Genomic DNA, 20,493 nt, shown 5'->3' with positions numbered 1-20,493 from the left:
TCAGAGAACTCTCTTTTCACATCTTTTGCCCATTTTATAATTGGCCTGTCTGTACTATTGTCATTGAATTGTAGAATTTCTTTATATATGCAAGATATCAGTCTTTTGTCAGATACATGGTTTCCCAAAATTTTTTCCCATTGAGTTGGCTGCCTCTTTACCTTTTTCATGAATTCCTTTGAGGTACAGAAAATTCTAACCTTGAGGAATTTCCATTTATCTATTTTTTCTTTTGTTGCTTGTGCTTTGGGTGTAAAGTCTAGGAAGTGGCCACCTAATACAAGGTCTTGAAGATGTTTTCCTACATTATCTTCTAGGAGTTTTATGGTACTTTCTTTTATATTGAGATCTTTGCTCCACTTTGAGTTAATTTTTGTGTAGGGTGTGAGGTAGTGGTCCTCTTTCATTCTTCTGGATATGAATATCCAACTCTCCCAGCCCTATTTGTTGAAAAGACTATTATGACCCAGTTCAGTGACTTTGGGGGCCTTATCAAAGATCAGTCAGCCATAGATCTGGGGGTCTATCTCCTAATTCCCAATTCATTTCCATTGATCAATATGTCTATCTTTGTGCCAGTACCATGCTGTTTTGACAACTGTGGCTTTATAATAAGCTTCAAAGTCAGGGAGTGTAAGTCCTCCCACTTTGTTTTTCTTTTTTAGAGCATCTTTAGCAATTCGAGGCATCTTCCCTTTCCAAATAAATTTGATGACTAGCTTTTCCAAGTCTGCAAAGTAGGTTGTTGGAATTTTGATTGGGATTGCATTGAATCTGTAGATGAGTTTGGGTAGAATTGACATCTTAATGACATTTAGCCTTCCTATCCATGAACATGGAATATTTTTCCATCTTTTAAGGTCCCCTTCTATTTCTTTTAGTAGAGTTACATAGTTTTCTTTGTATAGGTCTTTTACATCTTTGGTTAAGTTTATTCCTAGGTACTTGATTTTTTTAGTTGCTATTGAAAATGGTATCTTTTTCTTGAGCATCTCTTCAGTTTGTTCATTTCTAGCATATAGAAACATTACTAACTTATGTGCATTAGTCTTGTATGCCACTACTTTGCTAAATTTGTTTATTAGCTCTAGTAGCTATATCATTGATTTCTCAGGGTTTTCCAGTTATAAGATCATATCACCTGCAAACAATGACAGTTTCACTTCTTCTCTTCCAATTTGGATGCCTTTTATTTCTTTGTCTTGCCGGATTGCCCTGGCTTGCACTTCCAGCAAAATGTTGAATAACAGTGGTGATAGCAGGCATCCTTGTCTTGTTCCTGATCTTAGAGGGAAGGCTTTCAGTCTCTCACCATTGAGTACTATGCTGGCTGTGGGTTTTTCATATATGCTCTTTATCATATTGAGGAATTTTCCTTCAATTCCTACCTTTTGAAGTGTTTTTATCAAAAACGGATGTTGGATTTTGTCCAATGCTTTTTCAGCATCTATTGAGATGACGATTTGATTTTTCCCTTTCGAATTGTTAATGTGTTGTAATACATTGATTGATTTTCTTATGTTGAACCATCCTTCCATGCCTGGAATGAACCCTACTTGGTCATGGTGTATGATTTTTTTAATGTGTCTTTGGATTCGATTTGCAAGTATTTTGTTGAGGATTTTTGCATCTATATTCATTAGGGAGATTGGCCGGTAGTTTTCCTTTTTGGTAGCATCTTTGCCTGGTTTTGGTATTAGATTGATGTTAGCTTCATAAAATGAGTTAGGTAGTGTTCCATTTTCTTCAATGTTTTGAAAGAGTTTATGATTGGTGTCAGTTCTTTTTGGAAAGTTTGGTAGAATTCCCCTGTGAAGCCATCTGGCCCTGGGCATTTATTTGTGGGAAGATTTTTGATGACTGATTGGATCTCTTTGATTGTGATGGGTTGATTGAGGTCTTCTAATTCTTCTCTGGTCTATGTTGTTCATATGTTTCCAGGAAACTGTCCATTTCCTCTACATTACCCAGCTTGTTGCCATACAGTTGTTCATAGTATCCTCTTATACTTTTTTTAATTTCTTTGGGATCTGCAGTTATGTCACCTTTTTCATTCATTATTTTGTTTATATGGGTCTTCTCTCTTTTTGATTTTGTCAGTCTAGCAAGGGGCTTGTCAATCTTGTTGATCTTCTCAAAGAACCAACTTTTGGTGATATTTATCCTCTCTATTGTTTTTTTGTTCTCTATGTCATTTATTTCTGCTTTAATTCTTGTTATTTCTTTTCTTCTACTTGGTTTAGGATTGGTTTGCTGTTCATTTTCTAGCTTCTTCAGTTGATCCATTAGTTCTTTGATTTTGGCTCTTTCTTCCTTTTTAATATATGCATTTAGTGCTATAAATTTCCCTCTCAGTACTGCTTTTGCTGCATCCCATAGGTTTTGGTATGTTGTGTTCTCATTTTCATTCATCTCTATATATTTAGCAATTTCTCTTGCTATTTCTTCTTTAATCCACTGATTGTTTAGGAGCGTGTTGTTTAACGTCTGGGTCTTTGTGAATTTTCTAAGTCTCTGATGGTTATTGACTTCTAATTGTACTCCATTGTGGTCATAGAATGTGCTTTGAATAATGTCAATCTTTTTAAATTTATTGAGGCTTGTTTTATGTCCCAGCATATGATCTATTCTGGAGAAAGTTCCGTGAGCACTAGAGAAGTATGTGTATCCTGGTGATTTGGGATGTAATGTTCTATACATGTCTGTTAAATCCAATTCATTTATCAGATTGTTTAGGTTTTCAATTTCCTTATTGGTCTTCTGTCTGGTTGATCTATCTATAGGAGAGAGTGATGTGTTGAAGTCTCCCACAATTATTGTGGAAACATCAATTGCTTCCTTTAGTTTTGCCAGTGTTTCTCTCATGTATTTTGTGGCACCTTGATTGGGTGCATAAACATTTATGATTGTTATTTCTTCTTGTTGAATTGCCCCTTTTATTAGTATGTAGTGGCCTTCTTTGTCTCTCAAAACATCCCTGCATTTAAAGTCTATTTTATCTGAGATTAATATTGCTACACCTGCTTTCTTTTGGCTGTAGCTTGCATGAAATATTTTTTCCATCCTTTCACCTTCAATTTCTTTGTGTCCCTGTGTCTAAGATGAGTCTCTTGTATCCAACATATTGATGGTTCATTTTTTTAATCCACTCTGTGAATCCATATCTTTTAATTGGGGAGTTTAATCCATTTACATTCAATGTTATAACCGTGAAGGCATTTCTTGAATTGGCCATCTTATCCTTTGGTTTATATTTGTCATATATATTTTTCCCCTCTTTCTATTAATATACTTTAATGTACCCATAATGAATCTCTTTAGCACTGAACCTTTCTCCAAGTCTCTCTGTCCTTTCTTTGTTTCTCTGTCTGTAGGGCTCCCTTGAGTATCTCCAGTAGGGCAGGTCTCTTGTTAGCAAATTCTCTCACCATTTGTCTCTGAAAAATTTAAGTTCTTCCTCAAATTTGAAGGAGAGCTTTGCTGGATAAAGTGTTCTTGGTTGGAAATTTTTCTCACTCAGAATTTTAAATATATCATGCCACTGCCTTCTCGCCTCCATGGTGGCTGCTAAGTAGTTACTACTTAGTCTTATGTTGTTTCCTTTGTATGTGGTGAATTGGTTTTCTCTTGCTGCTTTCAGAACTTGCTCCTTCTCTTCCGTGTTTGACAGTGTAATCAGAATATGTCTCGGAGTGGGTTTATTTGGATTTATTCTATTTGCAGTTCGCTGTGCATTTATGATTTGTGTATTTATGGTGTTTAGAAGATTTGGGAAGTTTTCCCCAACAATTTCTTTGAATACTCTTCCTAGACCTTTACCCTTTTCTTCTCCTTCTGGAACACCAATGAGTCTTATATTCAGACATTTTATATTATCTATCATATCCCTGAGGTCCATTTTGATTTTTTTAATTTTATTCCCCATTCTTTCTTTTGTGCTTTCATTTTCCATTGTGTCATCTTCCAGGTCACTGATTCATTGTTCTACTTCCTCTATTCTTGTACTATGAGTATCCAGAATCTTTTTAATTTGGCCAACAGTTTCTTTAATTTCCATAAGATCATCTTTTTTTTATTTAGTCTTGCAATGTCTTCTTTATGCTCTTCTAGGGTCTTCTTGATATCCTTTGTATCCCATACTGTGGTCTCATTGTTCATCTTTAGTTCTTTTATTAGTTGCTCTAGGTAGTGTGTCTCTTCTGAACTTTTGATTTGGGTGCTTGGGCTTGGGTTATCCATATCATCTGGTTTTTTTATATGCTTTAGAATTTTCTGTTGTTTTTGGCCTCTTGTCATTTGCTTAACTTTATAGAGTTCTTTTAGGATTTGTAGACCAATTGAAGTCCTAAACTCTAATTTATCAGATCTACAGCTTCGTGGAGTACACTTTCTCTAACTAACCAGCAGGTGGCGTCCACGAGCCACCTGTTCTCCACAAGCCAGTTCTCCCCTGCTTTGCCTTTGTGGTGAGTGGGGGAGTGAGTCTTGTGGGGTCCAATTCGTGTACCAAGCTTGCGTGTGTATTTGGTGTTGCCCGCCCTGTATATGGGGCATGTGTCTGGGTGGTCAGGGAGGGGGGATTGGCTCTAACAATCAAATCTCCCTGGTGTTCCTGGAGTTTTAAAGCTGCTGCAATAGTCTAATCCTTCAGTTCAGTCCTGTCACAGTTTGTCTCTGCCGCTGACCCACAAGTCCTTGGTATTGGCGTATGGCCTCTGAGACTTGCAAGCGGGTCCCTCTTCCAGGCTGTGCACCCCCTGGTACTCTGTTGAGTGATGTCTGTGCTATGTCACAGGTGAGTGCTGTCCCCCCAGGGCGGTTCTGGACTGCTGGGCTGTGTAGGGAGGCTTCCAGTCTGCTGAAATGATGGCTGAATGGGGCTTTGTTAATTCACACTGCTCCACCTTCCCAACTCTTGGACAACCAGCTGAGGGTGCATGGAAGGCTAATGTCCACACCCCGTTTTGTGGTGTTTGCATGTTATTTGAAGCACTTCCCTCACACTGGGTTGTCCGGGGCAGCTCTGCACTATGGGGCTGGTAATGGGCAGGAGTGTTTCCTGTCCACCAGGATGATGGCTGTAAGCGGACACCCCTCTTTTCTTGGGAAGTTGTGGTGTTTAGTGAATTTTCTCAGCCACTGGATTATTGCCTTTTGTCTCAGAGCTCTCTTAGTTCTGCTCTTGTCTTGACCTGCCCAAATTGCAAGTCTTTGAGGCTTTCTGTATTGGGCTTCTTAGAGTAATTGTTTTAGAAACAGAAAAAAAAAAAAGATTAAAATTAAAAAAAAGCCCTCCTCGCAGATCTAATGGGTTATTGAAATGCTAAGAGACAAAGCAAATAGGGCCATTAAGGAAAGATCCAGGGGGCAGAGAGATCAGTTTTTCTTTGGGATTTGCATATGAGCCTCAGGGCCTGAGCTCTGTCTGCCCTCCCCCTTTCTATGTTCACCAGAAGTCCAAAAAGCCTCTGCTTGTATTTTGGAGTTTTTTTTGTTGCTGTTTTTTGCTATGCTTATCTCCTCTCTGCTGGGCTGGCTGCTCTCAGATTCTCTGGTGTCTGGTGTCAGTCTATCTATGGTTGGAGTTTGGATCAGTAGAATGAGTTTCCAATAAGAGCTGCCACTGCAGTTCTCCTTTCTCCTTCTCAGGGCTGACTGCCCCTCCTCCCACAGGACTGAGCCTGGCAGGGAGGGGCGCGGGTCCCCTGTCCACAAAAACTTACAGATTTCACTGATCTCAGCAGTTTGATGTGTTCATGAGTATTGTATGAAGTATGCCCAAAGTCAAATTGCTCTGCAGTGTCCAGTCCACGCAGTTCGTGGCTTTCTACCTACTTTCCTGGAGGAGTAACTAAAACATACAGCTCACCAATCTGCCATCTTACCCCACCCTCTCTGTTGTGGATTTAAGAGGTTAATTTTAAGCCCCACAGTAACACAAAATTATTAGAGAATATAACCATAGAGATGAAAAGTAGAGTATGGGTTAAGAGAAATGGTGGAAGGGACAATGGGGAGTTAAGAAATGAATGTAGGGTTGCTGTTTGAGGTGAAGGGAAATTTCTAGTAATGGATGGTGTGAAAGAGCATTACAACATTCTAAATGCGATTAATCCCACTAATGGAAGGCTAGGGATGGGGTGGAATGGGAAGATTTAGGCTGCATAAATGTTTCCACAATTGAAAAAAGAAAAAAAGTCTGAATACATGACAATTGAATGCCAAGGATGAAACTGGATGGGATTGGAGGATGGAGGACAGGAGGCTCAAAGGGTCACAGTTGAAACATAAGGAAAAGGAAATATAGAATGTAAGCTTTGTATCATTGTTGAATCTCTTGTACTTCTTAGCTGCGCTTAATGGGATTGCATAAAAGAATGTTCTTATTCATGGTAAGTGTATATGTGAATTATAGTGTTTGTTCAATGGTGTGAGCAGCTAGCTCTCATATGTTCAGAAGACAGAGCAATAGATGATGGATGATAGATCGGCAGGGAGGGAGGGAGGGAGGGAAAGAAATAGCAATGTCACAGCATGTTAAAGTTGGTGGATTGGGCTATCGCGGGAGGGGGTCAGGGTAAGGTAGAATTCTGTATATGGGGTTAGTATTGTTTTTGCAACTGTTCCTATAACTTTGAATTTATTTCAAAATTAAAAAAAAAAAAAGAAGCCACCAAAAAAAAACAAAAAACAAAAAAAAACTTCAACATCTGTGTGCCAAAAGAAGAGATGTTTATTTGGTAGAAAATCTATATTTTCTGTACCATGCTAGACAAAGTAATTTGTACAGTCAGTTTATTCAAACACCATAATTACATGGAACCTTGAATGCGGGGTGAGATCTGGTTGGTTTGTCCAGGTAGCATGAAACACAGATACATTCCAGAGTAATTTGGAAATAAAAAGTATTTGCAAAGCTTCCTCGAGGGACTGGGGAAAAATTGGAAATATTAAACTTCCCCACCTGGAATTCTTGATATTCTCACAAGCACTGGGGACTTCCATTGTAGTAGGCCAATCCTTTGATCTTGGGCCTTCCCTTGTGAGGCCTGTTGCTGCAGGGGAGAGGCTGGGCCTACTTGTAATTGTGCCTGAGGGTCACCCCCAGAGAACCTTTTTCATTGCTGAGATGTGGCCTCTCTCTCTAGGCCAACACTGCAGGTAAACTCACTGCCCTCCCCTCTGTGTGGGATGTGACTCCCAGGGGTGTGGATCTCCTTGGCAATGTGGGACATGGCTCGTGGGATGAGCCTGCACCTGGCATCATGGGAATGAGAAAGCCTTCTTGCCCGCAGTGGGGAAGAGAAATGAAACAGAGTAAAGTTTCAGTGACTGAGAGATTTTGAATGGAGTCAAGAGGTCATTCTGGAGGTTATTCTTATGCACTATATAGACATTCCTTCTTAATTTTTAGTGTATTAGAAAAGCTAGAAAGAGATACCTGGTGCTGTTGAATTGCAGTCCAGTGTCCTTGATTCTTGAAGATGATCATGTAACTATACAGCATATATGGGATGACTGTGTGATTCTGAAAACCTTGTGAGCCACACTCCCTTTATTCAGAGTATGGACAGACGGGTAGAAAAAAAGGGGTAGAAAAAAAGTAAATGACTAATGGGGGGTGTGTGGAGTATGAGATGTTTTGGGTGTTCTTTTTCACTTTTGTTTTTATTTTTCTTGTTATTTTTATTTTTATTTCTTGGAGTGGTTAAGGTGTTTGGAAGGTTGATTGTGATGATGGATGCACAACTGTGTGGTGGTGCTCTGGAGGGCTGATTGTGCATTCTGGATGATTTTATGGCATGTGGATGTATCTCAATGGAATTGCATTTAAAAAAAAGATTGTGACAGTGATCAATTTAAGAAATGATTATGACTATTGAATCACTAGATAGCTATTTCTTTTTAGTTCTAATTATTAGAACAGCTAGAAGGAAATACTGAAATGGTGGAACTGTAACCCATACTAGACTTTGAAATGTGCTCTATAACTACTTGTAAAAATGTACTTTGAAATTTATTATTTTCTGCATATATGTTATATCTCACAATAAAAAATGTTTAAAATTTAAAAAAAAAATAAAAAAAAGAACTTGGCCTTTTCTGGGGTACATAATGGCTTCAAACTACCACAATGTCCTCTCTGTTCTCTGCATTCCTCAGCTCATTCATTTCTTCCTCTTCACCTTTGCTTTCAGGTGTTCTTTCTTCTGAAATGCCCTTTCCTTCACTGCCCCAACATTATCATATTTCTTCTCTTCAGTCTTCCAACCACGTATTTTTAAGAGTTGGTTTGCCAGGCACTGGAGATAGTGTAACAGCAAGTCTCTGCCCTTATGGCTCATATAGGTTTCATCTATCACCTCCCAATCCTCCTAAGCTACCGTTTACTAGACACTGTCCTAGGTACTTTACATTTATCTCATTAAAAAGTTAACATCTCTGTGAGGAAGTTACCTGTAAATAGATTTCACATATGAGACATCTGACCCTTAGAAATGCAAACAAATTTGCCAGATTCACAGAAGATAGGTGGCTGTGCAGGGATTCAAGCCAAGGCTCTTTGAATTCAAATCCTATGCTTTCTCCACAGCATTCCCCAACTCACTGACCTCCTAAGACAGTTATTAGCTGTTGCACAAATTTCAGCACTTGGGTTGTGGTATTATAATTTCATGATTGTAGATCTCTCTACATGTCTCTTTGTTTCCATAGTGTCTGGCACTGGCTGGGCCATAACAGATGATCAAGAGATGCTGAACCTGAATTGGCTCATCCCAAGGCCTCTGGGCTACCAAAGAGGCCTGGATTTAAGATGGGTGCCCATGCCAGGAGTCTTAGAGAGTCCATGTCATTTTGGTCTCTTGAGAGGCTAGGAATTACTGCTATGTGTGCTGTTCGCTATGGTTTACAGATGGGACAAATACATAGAAGTTACTCATTCGTTGATGTTTTCCTTATTCTTCTTATGGTTCATGGAAGATTTTCAACAACTTATTGCATTTGACTCATGCACTATACCCACTTCACCTACTGTGGCATAGAAATTCAGAGACTCAAGAGGTCTTGGAGATCATTAAATTCAGTGTTCCTTTTATAGATGAGTAAAGTGTGGTACAGAGACAGGAAGGAAGTAAATTGCCCAAAGTCACACAGCAAGTTCACAAGGTTGGGACTAGAACCTAGGTCACTTAACATCAAGTCCTGTGTCCATGATACAGTTCAGAATTGTTTTAGTTTGCTAAAGTTGCTGAAATGCAGTATGTTGCAGATGGATTGGTTTTAACAATGGTGATTTAACTTAGAAGTACAGTTCTGAGGCTGTGAAAATGTCCAAATCAAGGCATCACCAAGAAGATACCTGGACTCTGAAGACAGGCTGCTGGCGATCCTCAGCTCCTCTGCCACATGGTAAGGCACATGTTGGGTCTGCTGGTCTTTCCCTCCCTTCTCAAGTTTCATTGCTTTCAGCTTCTGGTTCTTCTGTGGCTTTCTTTCTCAGCTTCTGAGCCTTTTTCTTTCTCAGCTTCTCTGTCATTCTATCTATTTCTCATCCTCTTATAAAGGGTTTCAGTAAGAGGATTAAGATGCATCTGGGGCACGGATCAACTGAAATAACCTAATCAAAAAGTCCCACCTACAATAGGTCTACAACCACAGAAATGGATTAGCTTAAAAACATGATCTTTTTTGGGGTCCATAAATCCTTCAAACCATCACAGAAGTAAACCAATCAGCCCCAGGAACCACATTCATTCCATGCAGCAAGTCAGTTCTATAGCCTGTATTGATTCTGTACACCACCAGTTTAATTACCAATAATGGCAAAGATATTTATTGTTTACATGCACCAATTAAATTGCTACATCACCTTGGCCTTCTATTGTTTCCATGTACCATAACATTTACAGGTAACATGTTTCATGCAGTTTGCATTTATTCTATGGGTTCCTGTGCCTTTATGGTAGGATATATCATTATCCCCATAACTTGATGCAATTGCTGTAAAAGTATTATATATTAGTGCCCATTGCCACATAGCTTGCATTATTTTTCTGTGGGAGAAAATACTTGACCATGTGATTTGCTTTGGTAAATGAGATGTAAGCAAAGAAAAGTGTGTCACTTCTGAGTAGAAACTTTAAGAACCATCATTTTGGGGACCATTGTTCCTTTTCTTCTGCTACAAGAATGGCATGTTCCAGATAGGGGCTACTCCTTCAGCTTTTATCTCAGTCTGCAGAAGGCCACAGCCACCTCACTACTGCTGTGAACATGAGCAATAAATGAAATCTAGCTGTTGTAAGCCATAGAGATTATGGAGTTGTTTGTTATTGCACTACAATGTAGCAAGGTGATAAAGACAGCCATGTTTGTTTGATATGTTAATTTATTCCACTGATGAAGTACTATATCTGTTTGGAAACACAATGGTGGCTTGATAAATCAAAAGGCATTGGTCATTCTACTCCATGCCTCTCCTTGTTCCCAATCCATCAGGCCATCCTACCATGCCCCATCACCTTGAGAAAAGCCACCTTGATGTCCTTGTTCCTCAGACTGTAGACCACAGGGTTAAGCAGAGAAGTGAAGACATTATAAAAGAGTGAGACCTGCTTGTCACGCTCAGGAGAATAGCTGGAGTTGGGTCTTATGTAGATGTAGATGGCTGGAGCATAGAAGAATGTGACCACAGTCAGGTGGGAAGCACAGGTGGAGAAGGCCTTGCAGCGGCCCTGGGTGGACTTGATCTTGAGAATGGCCAGGGCAATACGTATGTAGGAGGCCACGATGAGGGAGAGTGGGGGAAGAACCACAAAGACACTGATGACCAGGTCCACCATCTCGATGAGGTGGGTGTCCATGCAAGCCAAGCTCCGTACTGAGGGGCCTTCACAGAAGTAGTGGTTGATGATGTTGGGCCCACAATAGGGTAGACTCATGGTGAGGAAGGTGTGGATCACAGAGAAAAAGAAACCACAGGCCCAGGTCCCAGCTGCCAGCCACATGCACAGGTCCCAGGTAAGGATAACAGTATAACTCAATGGGTAGCAAATGGCCACATATCGGTCATAGGCCATGACCACAAAGAACATGCACTCAGTCAGGCCCAGGGCACCAAACACATACATCTGCAGCCAACAGCGAGCAAAAGAGATGGTCTTGGAGGCAGCAAGAAGGTCCACCAGCATTTGGGGTATAGTGGTCGTGACACAGGCCATGTCCAGCAGGGAGAGAATACAGAGGAAGAAGTACATGGGAGTGTGGAGATGTGAGTCCAGGCAGATCAGGGTGATGATGAGCCCATTTCCCATAACTGAGCACAGGTAGAGGAGAAGGAAGACAATGAAGAGGATCCTGTTAGATGTTGGGTCACTGGAGAAGCCAAGGAGGATAAATTCAGAAACCCAGCTTTGGTTCTGCCCTGGAAGCATCCACATGGTAAGGCCTATAGGAAAATCACACTCATAAATGTCCTCTCAAGTGTGACAGTTTGGCAAGCATATCAGCTCTTCAGGCAAATTCTGGCCCCACTTCTCATCTTCTGTGTAATCTTGAGCAAGTTATTTAACCTCTCAGTCTCCTCATCCATAAAATGTGGCTAATAATACCCACCACTGGTTGGTTGAATTATGCACTCCAACAAAGACATGTGCTTAATCTTAATCCACATTCCTGAGGGTGTGAACTCATTTGTGAATAGGATCTTCTAAGACCTTATTTAGATGTGGCCAAACTGAGTAGAGTGGGCCTTCATCTGTATGACAGGAGTCCTTATAAAGAGAGGATTCTGAGACATACCCAAAGGAGCCAGAAAACAAAAGTCAGCAGATACCAGAAGAGAAGACACAGGGAGGAGATCAAAGACCTCACTATGTGATGGGAGGCACAGGTGCAACCCAAGAGACACCAAGGAGTGGGGCAAGCCAGCACCAGAACTCTACAGACTTGGGGAAAAGGCATGGTCTTGCTGACTTTTTGATTTGGAACTTCTACCCCCAAAAACCATGAGAAAATAAATGCCTGCTGTTAAGCCAAACTATTGTGTGGTATTTCTCATAGCAGCCAGGGTTTTTATGAGAAATAGAGGCAATATATAAGACACATCTAATATGATGCCTAGAAACAGTAAATAAAGGTAAAAGTTTCATGTGCAACCTCCCCACTCTCCCCACACCTCAGTATACAAATTGACCATTTAAATTGCTAGCAGCAATCCATTTACTCCAACCACATCAGCTCCAATCCCCAAACCTCTTACGGATGGATGCTCCCAGTACCATTTGTCTTTATGTGTCAAGACAAATGGCTACATGCCTCTCTTCTTCACACAAAGACATTGCTAAGACATCTCTATTTCCTAATGAGCAAGGAGGAGGTTTCATAACTCTTCTTAACATGCCACAATTGTCAGCTAATACAAGTTGAGATGAATTGGCACTCAAAATGAACATCTAACTACTCCAAATACAGTTATTTCCTCTAACCATTTTACAGATGTGAAGATCAAAGAATGTATTTTTCAGGGCTTATCAATAGGAATATCCATCTACATGACCCTCATTATCTTGCCAGATCCACAGTAGATCCCCATCAGGCATATGTCAGTCACAAATCCTAGGAGCATGGGAGAGCAGAGATTTAGGTCATTTAATTCTATTACACTCTACCTCTCCTCACTCTTTCCATATACCAATCTCCTACTTGCTTCCCCTTATTTATTAAAGATGTTGGCAGCTGAGTGTTCCTCTCAGTCCCAAGACTTGCCATTCTCCAAAATAACCTCAATGCTCATTTGGATGACTGATCATCTCACATCCTGGATTCTCATTTTCTTTACCTCTTCTGTTCTAATGACCTTCATTTCCACATCCTTTTGACCACTTTCTTCCATGGCCACACACTGGACCTTACCATCACCTGGAACGGTTAAGCCTCTGAATTCACTGCTTCATCTCACTTTCTGCCTAAATCTTACAATAGCTCCAGGTTTATCCCTTCATTACTTCCACTATACTTATTCTTTTTAATTATATTGTACCCACATGGCAGTAGAGTTAAATTTATTTTATGATTTATGACACACCATCATCTTCAACCCAAGATAAATTCTTCTGATATTTTTCATTTAACTTTCATTCTCAACTATTACTCTCATTACTCCCGCAAAGTGAACCACTCTGCTAATGTTTGGTACATATCGTTGGATATATGTGTACATTGCACAGAATTTTTACTGTATATTTATTTTGGTTTGCAGAAAGTTTGTGTGCAATAAATCTCACTCTGTTCTCATTTTTAATATGGAATACCATTTTAAAGATCTATTAATGTTGCTATCCATACTTCTGAATCAGTACTATTACTCAATTTTTTCAGATTTTTATTTCATTTTCTAAATAGAGTTTTAAAATTTTTCCTGTAAGAATTTTATTCAATATTTTTTGGGCCAATTACTATATATGAATCACCTTTGTGGTTATTGTGAATAGCATCTTATTTTCAATATATGGTCTGGTAGGTTATTGCTGATTTAGAGAAATACTATTGATTTTTATAAGTTAACGTGATGAGCAAAAAATTAATGCTCTTATAAACCTAATAATCTCTTGTGTGACCTATGACGATCATATCTTCTGAAATTAACAATGTTCTCTCCTTATAATCCTTTATCAGTTATATTTCTTTGTCTTGTATTACTGCACGAGCCAGGAATTCTAGTCCTATGTTGAACAGTAGTAGTAATAGAAATTCTTGCCTTTTGCTTTATTTTAAATAAAATCCTTCTAAGCTTTCTCAGTTATGTTTTATTTTTGTTGTGGCTCTTAGTTACATAACCTTTATCAAGTTAAGAGAGTTCCTTCTATTCACTGTTTCCAGAGTTTTAACAACAATAACCATTGACGTTTATTAAAGGAAATGTTTTACCTTTTCAGAGATAACTGAATTATTTTCTTTTTTTTTTTTTTTTGGTCCATTATTGTCATGAATTTCACTGAAATATTTTTCTGAAAATAAAGATCCCTGCCTTTCTGTGACACCTGTTCTCTCATCTGTTTTCTTACCTGTTCTCTCATGAGGACTTCCAATACTCTGATTCATTACTGTTCATGCAGTCAAAATCCCCTCCAGCTTTGTCTTCTTCACTGTTTTCACTGTGTTCTCTTTCCAAGCACTATTTCACTGGTAGTCCCTTGTTGGTTCTTGTGTTTCCTATTGCACAAGACCAGAAAATTTCCATTCATGAAGGAAACTTACCATACAGTTTTTCCACACTATACTGAGGTTCTATAGTAATGCTAGCTGGAGAAAGTAACATCACCAATTAATTTGGGACATGATAAACTCAAGCTTTCCACTTTTTATTGGACCTACAGTGCTGCACCTCAATTGCTTTGCTTGGCCTTGGTTAGCAACTTTCTTCTACCTTCTCAGCATCTTTTCCACCCCTCAAACAAAATCAGTCAATGCAAGTTCTCATTTGTTTTCAAGGAATGACTTGACCCCTACTTCATAGAGAATCCAAACCTTCATCTCAAAACCTCCTTTACCTCTTGCCCCATACTACTACTAACATCTAAAATGCTCAAATATTCACACACACACACACACACACACACACACACACACTTCAAAAGAAATTGGAATCTCTACTTTTCCAAACCCCAACACCTATGCTCTGGAGTGTATCCTTTGTTTTATGACTGTTACACAAATTATCTAGAGTATCTCCTATAGCCTTAACATTTCTCTTTGTTCTGGTTCATCAATGTCCCATTGTTTCAGCATTATTGGAGACAGAGAATACCAAGAGAGTATTTTAAATAGAGAAATAAATGCCAAATTCCACTGATGGTCCTTTTACTTCTGTAAGTCTGGGTGTAGAGAGCAGGAAAGTAGAGTACTAAGAAACTCCATGAAAAAAGGAGAGGGGAGAAGAAGACACAGCCAAAGCACAGAAAAAATCACCCTCAGAAGATGAAATTCAACACTGAAGTGCAAAAATATGCAATACAAGTCTGAGACTTGATTGTTTTCAGCTACGGGAAGGGACTTGGAAGTAGGAAGTACCAGAGGTGGCAGCATTGAAGAAGCATTTCTTCAGGGGAGAAGGATAAACAGAAAAGAAGAAATGTCCATCACAGATGTGGAAATGAAGAAAAGGAAGAAAGTAAAAGGAGCAAATTAAGGATTCTCTATATGTAAAAGAGAATCACAAGATACACAAATTTATCTCCTACCCCCACCCCCAACATCACCACCATCATTACTTCATCATCCTGATAGGAAAGAGGGTCTTGAACTAGGAACTGTGTCAACAAAATGCCTAGACATAGGAAAACTCAGACCTACTCCATATAAAGATTCTCTAACAAGAAAAACATTTCAGCTAATGAATATTCCCCTCCCCTAAAAGCAACTCACAAAACAAAATAAACAGTAATACAAAACTTCAAATAGAATTAAACATCCTTAACAAGCACTTAACAATATTTAGAAAACAAAATGAAATAGATCAAAATGAAAACACTGAAATAAAAAACTCAAAAACAACAGAAATGAAATTGGAGTCCCAGAAGAAGAAAAACAAAACAAATAAAAAAAAATGTAAAACTGTAATCTAAGAAAAATTCTAAAAATAAAGGAAATCCTAATCTACATATTGAGTAGCTCCTGTGATGTAGCTAGGAAAATTAACTGAAAATGATTAACTCCAAGACAAATTCTAGTAAAACTATTGGAATTTATAGACAAAGATATAAATCCCAGGGCATCCAGGCAAAAAGAGCAAATTACTTAAGAAAATTATGCTATCATCAGTCTTTTCAAGAGCAACATTCAAAATTAAAGCAGCAATCAAGTAGAACTTCCATAAACACAAGAAAGTGTGACCCAAATCTTTTACATCAGTTAAATTGTCCTTTAAAAGTATCAAGATTATAGAACGACAGGGTTAAATATGCAAGAATTTAGGGAATACTGTATTCATTATCCCTTCCTGAAGATTGTCAATAGAACCTGCTTTATTCAACTGAAAGATGACAGGAAATTGCAGTAAAATATTAGATGGTATGCATTTAATACATTTAATTATATAACTAAGACTAAAATAAAACAAGGCAGGTATATAGGTGAAAGAATAGTATGCAAATGTTACCTGTTCTGACAAAGCTTAAAGGACACACCTTTAAAAGTGGGAGGAAAGAAGATAAATAAAAGGGAAAGTATAAAAAGACCAATGGTTGTTTCACAGTTAATAATTGGGAGTCAAAGGGAACTACTTAATATTGACAAACCAGATTGTTAAAAGGTAAGAAGCAAGCATGCTACTTAATAAGGAAACACTGGAGACATAAGAAATAAGGTAAGAAAGCTCACTGTCTTCACTACCAGTTAACATTGTACAAATGGCATTAATCACTGCAATTCAAGGCATATGAATTGGAAAAATTGAAGTAAACTGTTTCTACTTACAATACATATAACAATGTAACTCAAAAATCCTAAAGAATCAATAAAAGAACCAATTCAAGCAAAAGGAGAATTTAGTGACTGTCATGGGTTGAATTGTGCCCCCCAAAAAGTTATGTGAAAATTCTAACCCCCAGTACCTGTGATTGTGACCTTATTTGGAAATGGGATCTTTGCAAGTGTAATTAAGGTAACATCATGCCGTACTGGGTTAGAGTGGGCCCTAAATCCAATTACTGGTGTGCTTTTAAAGAGAGAGAGATTTGGAAACAGACAGGCAGATAAATGAGGGTAAAAAACATGTGACCGCAGAGGCAGTGATTGGAGTGACTCAGCTACAAGCCAAGGAATAGCAAAGAATGTGGCATCCAGCACAAGCAAGGAAGGAGTCTTTCCCAGAACCTGCAGAGGAGGCACAGCCCTGCTGACACCTTGATGTCAGCCTCTAGACTCCAGAACTGTGTAAATATCTGTTATTTTAAGCCACCAAATTTCTGGTATTTTGTTTGGGAAGTTCTAGAAAACTAATACAGCTTGATAGCAGGATATAGTATTACTACTAAAATCTACAGCCTTTAAGGGGGACTTCCAAGAAGATGGCAGAGCGGGTGAGGCAGAATGGGCTTCTCCTCCATGAAAGTAACTAGAAAGGGGCCAGAGGGCACTAGAGACCATGGTTTTGGGGTGTGACTGGCTATAGAGGGACCCCCACAGTATGTGGAGTGGACACCAACAAAAAACAAATGAGCGAGTGGCTAGAGGGATGTAGTGAGTTTGTTCCCCAACAAGACTGCCACCACCCCCCAAGGCTGGCAGTAGCAAAACTGCCACTGGCAATGGAGTGAGCAGCAGCTCTCCACTCTCATGCGCCTGCATTGACAGTTTTTGAAGGATGATCCTCCATGGTCAGATAGCAGGGAGCTCTAGTGAGGGAACCCAGCAGGCAGCACTTGCTCTCCCCGCATGGAAGGCCAGGGTGGGAGTGCAGCAGTGAGAAGTGGGGAAGGGAGAGGCACCATACTGGTGATCAGGAGCCCTTCGCACACCCCAGAGACTTGGCGAAAACCAGCAGACAGGGTCCATGTCCCACTTGCTGGATGCTCTTGATCAGACTCCCTGCCTACCTGCTCAGGGCCCCCACCACAGCCCCAGGAGAGGCATTCCTCAGTGCACATGGAGAAATGGTGCACTGATTGGTTCCCCAGGTCATTTGAACTCTGCCCACTGCAAAGGAGAATTTCAGTGAAGATCTACTTGACAGCTCTACCTGCTGGTAGGTTAGGGAAACTGCACGCCAGCAAGCTGTGCCTCAAGAGTGCCACCTGCTGGTAGAATTGGGAAACTGTACTCCAGCAAACCAAATTATATATAAATGCTAAAATAATTCTACTTTTCCAAAAATAACCCTATCAAGACAAGCAAATGTGCCAAAGCCAACAGAAAATTACAAAGCACTTGAAGGATCTAGAAGATATGGACAAGCGAAATGAACAAATTAAAAAGCAGCAAGAGGCACAAAATTTGGAGCAATTAAAGAAGCAAAAACAAATCAAAACAACATCAACAAGGTGGCTAAAGACATAAAGGAAATTGAGAAGACTCTACAAGAGCATAAAGAAGAATTTGGAAGCATAAATAAAACAATAGAAGACCTTATGGAAATAAAAGACACTGTGGCTCAAATTAAAAATATACTAAAGACACATAATAGCAGATTTGAAGAGGCAGAAGAAAGGATAAGTGAACTGGAGGACAGAGAAATTAACTGTGAGCACACAAAGAACAAATTGGAAAAAAAATTTTTAAAAATTGGAAACGGATCTCAGAGAAATGATGGGCAACATGAAGCAATCAAATATAAGAATTATTGATGTTCCAGAAGGAGATGAGAGGGGTGAAGGGCTAGGAAAAGTGTTTCAAGACATAGTCGAGGAAAGCTTCCCAAACCTTCTAAATGACATAAATATGCAAATCAAAGATGCCCAACAAAATCAAAATAGAATAAATCCAAATTAACCTACCCTGAGATATATACAGATTAGATTGTCAAATGCTGAAGAGAAAGAGAAACTTCTGAAAGCAGCCATAGAGAAGCAATTCACCACATACAAGGGAAACAACATAAGACTAAATACTGACTACTCAGTGGGAACCATGGAGGTGAGAAGGCAGTGGTACAACATATTTAAGATTCTGAAAGAGAAAAATTGCCAGCCAAGAACTCTTTATCCAGCAAAGCAATCCTTCAAAATTGAAGCAGAGATTAAAATTTTCACAGATAAACAGATGCTGACAGAATTTGTTAACAGGAGACCTGCCCTGCAAGAAATACTAAAGGGAGCTCTACCAGCAGAGAAAAAAACAGAGAGAGATGCCTGGAGAAGAGCACAGAATTGAAGAGTTATTAGTAAGGGTAACTTACAGGAAAAAAGATAGAGGGAAAGAAAATTAGATCTAACAACTAAAAACCAAAGGATAAGATGGCTGGTTCAAGAACACCCTTCTCAGTAATAACTTTGTGAATGGATTAAACTCTCCAAATAAATGATACAGGCTGGTAGAATGGATTAAAAAATATGACCCATCAATAAGCTGTTTTCAAGAGATTCGTAGTAGACCCTGTGACACAAAGAGACTGAAAGTAAAAGGATGGAAAAAAATATTCTATGCAAACCACAATCAAAAGAAAGCTAGGGTAGCTATACTAATATCAGAAAAAAAATAGTCTTTAAATGCAAAGATGTCATAAGAGACAAAGAAGGACACTATATATTAATAAAAGGGATAAATTACCAAGAAGAAATAGTAATTATAAATGTTTATGCACCCAATCAAGGAGCCCCAAAATATATGAGACAAACACTGGCTAAACTGAAGGGAGTAATCGACATGTCTATAATAATAGTGGGAGACTTCAATATACCACTCCTTTCTATGGATAGAACAAATAGAGAGAGGACCAATACAGAAATTGAGAAGCTAAACAATATGATAAATGAATTAGACTTAACAGACATATGCAGATCGTTACATCCCAAAGTACCAGGGTATACATTCTTCTCTAGTGCCCATGGAACATTTTCCAGGATAGATCATAAGCTGGGACACACAACAAGTCTTAATAAACTTAAAAAAGATTGAAATTATTCAAAGCACATTCTCCAACCATCATGGAATGCAACAAGAAATCAACAATCACCAAAGAACCGGATCTCTCACAAATATACAGAGGTTAAACAACACACTCATTAACAACCAGTGGGTCAAAGAAGAAGTTGCAAGAGATATTAGTAAATATCTGGAGACAAATGAAAATGAGAACACAGCATATCAAAACCTCTGGGATGCAGTGAAGGCAGGGCTGAAAGGAAAATTTATAGCTCTAAATGCGTATCTCAAAAAGCAAGTAGGAACTAAAACTTAAGACCTAAGTGAACAACTGAATAGGCTAGAGAATGATCAGTAACTAACCCTAAAGTAAGTAGACAAAAAGAAATAACAAAGATTAAAGCAGACATGAATGTGCTGGAGAACAACAACAACAAAATAGAATAAATAAAACTAAAAGGTGGCTCTTTGAGAAGATCAACTAGATTGACATACCCTTAGCTAGACTAACAAAATCAAAAAAATAAAAGACCCAAATAAACAGAATCAGAAATAAGAAGACGATAATTACTACAGATCCCAAAGAAATTTAAAAAAATAATAAGAGGCTACTATGAACAACTGTATGCCAACAAGGTAGACAACTCAGAGGAAATGGACAATTTCCTGGAAACACATGAACAACTCAGACTGACCCAAGAAGAAATAGAAGACTTTAACAAAACAATCACTAGCAAAGAGATCCTATCAGTCATCAAAAATCTACCTACAAATAAAAGCCCAGGGTCAGATGGCTTCACAGGGGAATTTTACCAAATTTTCCAAAAAGAATTGACACTATTTCTCTCAAACTCTTTCAAAAATTGAAGAAAAAGGAATCATACCTAACTCATTTTATGAAGCTAATATCAA

General features: G+C 38.8%; 1 protein-coding gene across 1 annotated transcript; it reads right to left on the bottom strand.

The window, feature by feature from the left end:
• Positions 1-10,496: 10,496 nt before the first annotated feature.
• On the bottom strand, positions 10,497-11,441 carry LOC119519565 (olfactory receptor 2A12-like). Its single transcript, XM_037817279.1, has one exon. The coding sequence runs from the start codon at positions 11,439-11,441 to the stop codon at positions 10,497-10,499; it is 945 nt and encodes a 314-aa protein (XP_037673207.1).
• Positions 11,442-20,493: the final 9,052 nt, after the last annotated feature.

Source organism: Choloepus didactylus, chromosome 2, assembly GCF_015220235.1.
Source record: "Choloepus didactylus isolate mChoDid1 chromosome 2, mChoDid1.pri, whole genome shotgun sequence".
Lineage (NCBI taxonomy): Eukaryota > Metazoa > Chordata > Mammalia > Pilosa > Megalonychidae > Choloepus > Choloepus didactylus.
This window is presented reverse-complemented; position numbering and strand designations above follow the sequence as displayed.

What these genes read in the sequence shown, in the direction of transcription:
- LOC119519565 (XM_037817279.1), bottom strand. Translation starts at nt 11,441, where the DNA reads ATGTGGATGCTTCCAGGGCAGAACCAAAGCTGGGTTTCTGAATTTATC.